We start from the raw sequence: 7,517 nt of genomic DNA, 5'->3' as shown, positions 1-7,517 counted from the left end.
CAAGCTTATCCCACCCATCCTTTGGTCATGCCTGTCCATCCTCCCATATCCTCCCTGTTTTCTACCCTTCTTGGGGATCCCCTGTGGTAATCCTACACTGCTATGCTTTTATTTTTTTAACGAGCCTTTCTCAATGTCACCAAGTGGCTTGTTCCCAACTATAAGAGACCCTGCTTCCCCCATTCTTGTTTGAGAGCATGGAATCAGAAAAAGCCTCTGGGCACCCTGTTAGTACCGTCCCAGCAGCGACTCTCCTTTCTCCAGCATTCCGCTCACAGATTCCCCAGATCTGCAGCCCTTCATCACCATGTCCCACTCCCCCACCCTCCCTACAGGCGGCTCATTCCTCCCTCCTGCCTCAGTCTTGCACACTTGTTCCTGCTCTCCTTCCCTTCGATCACTGTCAGGCACCTATGCAAGAGCTTCCCTTGGGGGACAGGATGGCATTGCACTGCACCAGGTCCTGTGCAAGAACCCCTCACAGCCCAACACAGGCAGCAGTCTAAGAAATTCAGCTGCCAAACTGCAGAGCACACTGCAGGGACTTATCTCCAACAGGAGAAGAGACACTTCTGAAGAGACACTTGTTTTCGAAGAGGTTCAGTCAACCTCAACATACTAATGAGAACCATTTCTCTAACACTTGCATATTGTTCTGAAAGAGGCAGTGGAAATACTTTGGGTATTCAGGTCATTTCTCCCTTGCTAAAGAAAGAAACATGCAAAGTCATTTTGTTTGTTTTAATTGATCACTGGTTAAGTCATAATACATTTCAAAGCAAAATATTCTGTTCAAGGACATTGTGCCAAACATTAAATCTACTTTCAAACAAGGCTTAATTTTACTATATTACCTTTATATACATACAGGTATAATTTTCATTTCACTAGTAGCAAAATTACTCATTACATTGCATCTCCTGAAAGATGGCAAAAAATAGGACTTGAAAATCTGTTCTGTCCTTCCACACACACCAAACCAGAAAAATCACAAGTATAGAAAGTACAATCACAACTACAGGTAAATACAATAAGGACCTCAGAGCAAGCTAAGTCCTTAGAGATCACAATTGCTTCTAGAAGTCTACATTGCAAATATACAGTACATTCCACTAAAGAGAGTTTCGGGAGTTCTCACAATGCCTCTTAATCCCCTTTTGGCAATAAAAGCTTCTATGACAAAAGGTACCCTTCATAAAAATGACTGAATTTTTGGAGCATATGTTGGAAGTTTAATGCAGTCTAAACTGCAGTCTACAATAAGCTCACCCAAACAGAGAGCAAGTCAGCATTGCAAGATTCATCAAGATCACAACCACAGCTCAGTTGAGTCACCCTTTGCTCCTGGTCACTGGGCATCTGGTAGCTAGAGGTACTCTGCACCAGGGACAGACTCAAGGGGTGGAAAACAATACATTCCTCCTACAGCTTTCGCAGGTCTTGGTGCAAGTTCTTGACAGAAAATGCCAACTGACTCAAAGCACAGGCAACTGTACAACACTAATCTGAACTTATTTACAAAGCATTTGTTACATTGCAATTGCTAGAGCTAAGGAGCAACAAGGTTTCCACATTTATGCAACCCCTGAAATATTCCTGTGAGCAGCAGAGCATGCAATGGCCAATGACTATGCAAACATACAGCCACTGCCGGGGAAACTGAAGTCTGGCCTTGGGAGGTGGAACGGTGCATGTAGCCCAGCAGTCCCAAAAGGCAGCTGAGATTTCAGTTACGCTCAAACTCTGCTTCGGTTTGTGCAAGATATTAATCCTATGCATGCAGCTTTGAGACGTAGTCTGCATTCAGGAAGGAACTGTTACTCTGTGCTTGGCAAGACAACACTGGAGGAACTTTCTAGAATTAGCAAGGAAATGGAGGTAAACAAGGCATTTTTCATGAGCACTAGTTACTCTCACAGGTGCAATGACAAGGACTTTGCCACTGTTGCAAGGAAATGTACTTCTTCAGCACTGTTTCAGGTTTTCCATTCTGTACTTGCTAAAGGAAGCTACTATTGATTAGCAAACTATCTGAACTTCACCCAAGTGACAACGCAGAGGAACTTCTCCCTGGCTTGATGTCAGGGAATCACTAACCACTAACAATACTGAGCATAACCCCATGATTTAATATGAATGTACGTGCTTAACTGCTCGTTTTCTTTCTCTTCCTTGCTGTTAAGTTCAAGGAAATCTGGCAGCACTAGGAAACACCAAACAGGCATGCCCAAAGTTAAGACATCAACTGATTCCCCCCAACATGGTCAAAACACCCCGCTCTTCTCCATTTGGCAGGTTCTAGCCACACACACTCTTAACACATATTCTTCACAGATCTCTATTTTAAAATTTAAGTTGCCTGACTGTCCAGATCTAACAGCAATGTAACATAAGCAACTTAATTCAGAAATAACTAGTGGAAACCTGCCCTATCATTTTATAAGCCCTGCTTTATAATTTCTGCAAAAAGAGCCAAGCACTTAGTACTGCCACTTGTCTATAGCCAGTCAGTAGCACTTCTAAAAGGGCTGGAAAAGCTGGCTACAAACCAGGTTCTTTCTACTAGTCTAGACCTGTTTTTAGCAGAGGTAGGTAGGAATAGGTCAATGAAGAGAGAAATAGAAAACAGGATTTGAGATGTAGGTTAGAGTCTGGACGTTCTTCTCTACTCTTCCCTTTATCTACGTTGCATTGCTTTTCTCTGCTCTTGCAATAACCATGTCAAGCTACTCGCTTTTAAGAACTAGATCCTGGGAGGCCGCAAAGAAGGCATGGTATTAGTCAGTTGTCTTTAACAAAGGAACTACAAACATGAGCCAAAAGGCACAGTGATTTGCTGCAAGAGTCAAGGAGATGCTTCACAACAGAACTTCAAGTGCCACATGTGAAGTCTGGTAGACACAAAATCAACCTACTGCTGACTGGGTGTTGCCTCAACCTCAAGCTTTATACCTGCTTCTGCTGACTGCAAAGTCTAACTTTCAGGACATGATTTCACTTCAACATTTCAAAATTTAACTGTGCAATGAATAAGCATGAATGGAAAATACACAGTTTAAGCCCAGAAAGAATTCACAGTATCTAATTAAGTCTCAGCTTAATAAATTTTTCTGTAGCCTATTCTAAAAGCTTTTCAGCTTGTGGACATGAAGAATACAGCTACAGTGAAATGTTTGTGTAACAGTTTGCATGCAGCCCTATTCCATACAGCAGACAACCAATTAACAATGAAGTACAGAGCATGAGAAACATTGAAAAGCCCTCGTTCCCAGTTTTTTTACCATTTTTTTTACTGTTTTAATTCAAACAGAACTTCTGGACTTTTTCTTCCAAATGACAATCTCCTTTAGAAGCAACATTAAGACTCGATATATGTTTATATAAAATTTACCTTAACTTCTCTCTTCCCAGATTCCTGTAACTAAAAAATTTAGTATATAAGCCTTACACTATGAAACACCTTTTGTGGTCCTCATGCTGCTTTATCTTCTAAAGAAAACAAAAAACTTTAGTTTACTGTGTTCATGTTCATCACTTGAATTTTTAAAGTTTGCTTACAGAGCCTTTCTGAAATCCAACTTTTTGCACATTCTTGTATGCAACACAACCACATGACACAGTTAAACAAAAAACCCAGAATAGTTTCATTGTCAAGATTTGAGAGTTTACCAAAGTGAGCCTCTCACAGATTCCTAGCACCAAAATTCAACTACACAGAAATGAGCAGGATAGAGGAATCATCCAGTTCCCCCACTGAGGACCAGAGCTGATTAAGCCATAAAATAAGTTGAAGGGTCCTGTCAACCTGACTGAAGTTTCAGTGATTATTAAATGGCTTTTGGAAGAATCCACAGCCAAACTTCATGGTTTTCCATAATTTTAAAAAGGAGGAATCAACTTCAAGAGATGTTCAGTTCCAGATAAAACACTTGCACTCATGTTTCCCTACTCACTTAAAATCACATCGAAGGTTCTTCTCCACTGTTAAAGAAAATTTTGCAAACAAGTAGACAGATAAAAACAGAGAAATGTAGACATCATCCAGAAAATGCTACCAAACATACAAAGCAGAGAGGAAGGTGTTTTCCTCCCAATTTTCAGTTTTAATTTTTTATACACATATTTCAAGAAAAGAGCAATTAAAAATGTGTCCCTTAATTACATTGCCTGTATGTGCTGAAAGGAACATGGGGTTTTTAAGTAGTCCTTCCTTACTAAAAGCAGCTCCCTCAGAAATGCTTTATCTCTCAGCTGCAGATAGGAGTACAGACAATCACAGTCATTATATACCTGTGTATGTCTTTTTAAACCTATTACTAGATAGCATTTGCCCTAGAACTGTGAAAAGCCATGCAGGTCTCCAACAAACCTATCCTACCAGCAGAAGCCTTTAATTTCCATGGATGCAGACCACAAATACAAAGAGTTAATGTGTCCCAGGGAAAAAAAGATTAGCTCTTACTCTAAATCAGACAGCAAGTTACCTGTTTTTATGAAGAAATCTACTGAGATTTAAGACTGCTTGAAAGCAGTATCTGAAATACAACTGCAGCTATGAATAATATATAACCTTCTGATCCATAACGGATCTTGGCTTCCATCTTAAAAAAAACAAACCACAGTAGCTGAGTCTATATGTGAATATACACACACAAAACCTTTTATCAGACATTAATAAGTAACTGTGTTAGATCTGAGCTTAGAAACTATAAATCGCAACCTGTGTTAACAAGTCTCTAACCCATCAGCTCTCAGGCTGGCACAGCAGTGGAAAACCTCATCCAACACACTGTTCAGGTGGCATTAGAATCTCTTGTTTTCTGTTCACATGTTGCTCAGCTGAACAGTTACCTCTGATGATGGCACAGCCTCCCCCTCAGTTAAGCATGCAAAATGTATAAAATGGCAAGATGATCAAAATATCCCCTTGAATGCCAAACTGTACTGTTTCAAGAAAATGCTGCCAAAGCTTTAATACCACAATACTATTTTCAACATTTCAAACTTGATATGAAAATTGCATTTTGTTATTATGCAGAGTATAACAGTCATTGGTCATTTGCATTCATTCACCCCAGCACTAGTGAAAAACTGCCTTCTGAATAGGGATGAGAAAACATGGCAAGTTTTGTTATCAAGTCGTCTCTCTACTCATCTTGCCAGTGCATGGAAGGTAGGTGAGCAGAAATGCAACAGTCTACCAATACACCCCATGTTTTCACATACATTGATGTCATGCGTATCTCAAAAATACAGAAGTTCAGACATACAGCAAAATATGTTAAAGCACTTTAAATGCTCTCCAGATGATAATGAGTAATGTAGTATTGACTCAGACAAATCAAAGCAGAGTAAAATGTTTTTGTGCTTACACTTCAAGTTTCAGAATAACATTATTTCTATCAGGGTATCTGAAGTCCAATGGAAGGAATGTTCCACTGAAATCAGAAGCAAAAGACACCATTTAAAGAACTAGGAAAATAAGCACTGGTCAAAGTACTGCCTTCCAAAGGTTCATAATAAATAAGAACACAACAGGAACATGCAGACCTTGAAGTCAAGATTTGTTTCTAGATTCTTATGTAAAAAAAGTTAAAAATCAAGAACAACCCTGGCTGACTTTCCCACATTTGGGGTCTTTTTGGCTAAACAACTGTTAATTTATTGTAAGGAACACAGGTATGTCAGAAAACATTATTTACAGAATGATTATCAGATTGATTACATAAAATACAGATGAAAATATACACCTTCAGGTTTGAGATAAGCCAAGCAAATTCACTGCTGATAACTAAAGCACTTTGAGTAAGGCGACAGGCACCAAACATCAAAATTGAATCACAAAACTACTGAAAGTAACAGACAAATTGGGGAAGGTAGGGGTAAAGCAAAGATCAATGAAATTGGAATGACTTATAATTAATACTAGTATACCAGAAATCACAGAGCTTCATTAAAATTCTATTTTACCATATATAAAACTGAAATTAAATCTTTACTTCCAGACTGTGATTTCTTCAAGTACTGAGCAGCTGTTTTCTTAATGCATCTATGTAATGCTTTGTACTCTACATCTTACAAAATATATCCCCACATTTAAGTGCATTATTAGAAACTGTGCTGAAATCATGGAAAGCGCTTCATAAATCATAGGTGCAATAAAGTCACAACAATGCTCAGCTCCAGTTTTTGGAAGTAGTTCTATAAAAGGAGAAGTTTTAGAAAAGGGACTTTGATCCCTGGTTTTCGAACTCTGACCATGCATCACTCAATTCCATGAAGATCATTTTGGCATACTGCTCATAAGGTTGTCCTGTGGCCTGAAAACAAACAGAACATATTAGAAGCATAAAAATGTTAGGAATTATGCGACTTGGGAAAGATCTTACCCCTTTTATATTTGCTATCTTATTCAACAACTTTAGACTACTGTGTGAATATAATTTTGCAGACACACAGCCCACTCCAATCTTATCCAACCAATGCCTTGGTTTCCTTACATTACTTCAAACTTCTGGTGCAATTCATAAATAACTGAAACTTAGCTAAAAACAGTTTTCCAAGCTGTTCTTTTCATAAATAGTTTTAGTTAATAAGCAAATCCAGTCATTTTTTGAATTGCTTCCTGACGGACCTTGCAGTAGCATGCAAGAATAAAATTTAAGCACTATTTAGGAAGACTCCTTTTGGACAGGATTTCCTAGAGAAAAATCTATTGCTGATTGTGAATGATGTTAAGATTCAACATTAACAACATAGCACCTCCTGTGCGTTTGCGTCCATACTCAAACGAAGACAGTATGCTCCTGATTGCCTGCCTATTTCACAGCAGCCCTGCCTCTGGGCCAACCCAACCCCTGTGGTTAGTAAAGATCCAGTCCCACAAGATGAGATGAGTCATTTTAACAGGTTCTTTCCAACACAAAAGGGAAGCCCCAGAGCCGTCTCCAGTAGCCTTCCCCTTCTCCTGCTACTTGGCTTTTGCCAGCTGCAGTACTTTATAGACCCTTTTAGGAACTGTTTTAACTCAAAGTAGCAGAAAAGAAACGAAGGAAGAAGAAAATGCCTCAAAAAGACCTGTGTTCTGACACTGATGCATTAAGGACCTTACAGAAAGCACCAATAAACCACCACAAAGGTGGAAGAAACCACATGGCCAAGAACAGCGAAGGACAGGGAAAGAAAAGAAAGAACAATGCCTTGTTTCTCTGTTATGGATATAAAATGACACAGGACTTAAGACTACTGCTCACTGAACCACCATGTGAAGGCAAGCCTGAAAATTCAAACCATGTATATTGAATGCTTATCTTTATATCCAAAACACAGCCTAGAGCAATGACTCAGGACAAGAAGCTACCTTCATACACTGGGAGACTAACAAACAGCAATGGAATACATTAAATATTTTAAAAAGACAATGTCATATTCATCAAGCATTCTTCAACTGCTAATTTGTTTACTCTAATAAAGTTTACTTTTTCTAACTCCTAGTAAAGTTGTTTAGTAAAGGAGGT

At 39.0% G+C, this 7,517-nt stretch overlaps 1 protein-coding gene across 1 annotated transcript in view; it reads right to left on the bottom strand.

Annotated features, from left to right (window-relative positions):
- Positions 1-737: 737 nt before the first annotated feature.
- GAK (cyclin G associated kinase) overlaps positions 738-7,517 on the bottom strand; it is a 66,473-nt gene continuing 59,693 nt past the window's right edge. The window contains exon 27 of the mRNA XM_009331529.1: positions 738-6,320. Coding sequence (XP_009329804.1) covers positions 6,219-6,320 — 102 coding nt within the window. The 3' untranslated portion in view covers positions 738-6,218. The remainder of the gene's footprint in view (positions 6,321-7,517) is intronic.

The sequence above is a fragment of the Pygoscelis adeliae genome, unplaced genomic scaffold, assembly GCF_000699105.1.
Source record: "Pygoscelis adeliae isolate BGI_AS28 unplaced genomic scaffold, ASM69910v1 Scaffold289, whole genome shotgun sequence".
NCBI classification, from domain to species: domain Eukaryota; kingdom Metazoa; phylum Chordata; class Aves; order Sphenisciformes; family Spheniscidae; genus Pygoscelis; species Pygoscelis adeliae.
The sequence above is the reverse complement of the archived record's forward strand: the minus strand, read 5'-3'. Positions and strand labels throughout refer to the sequence as shown.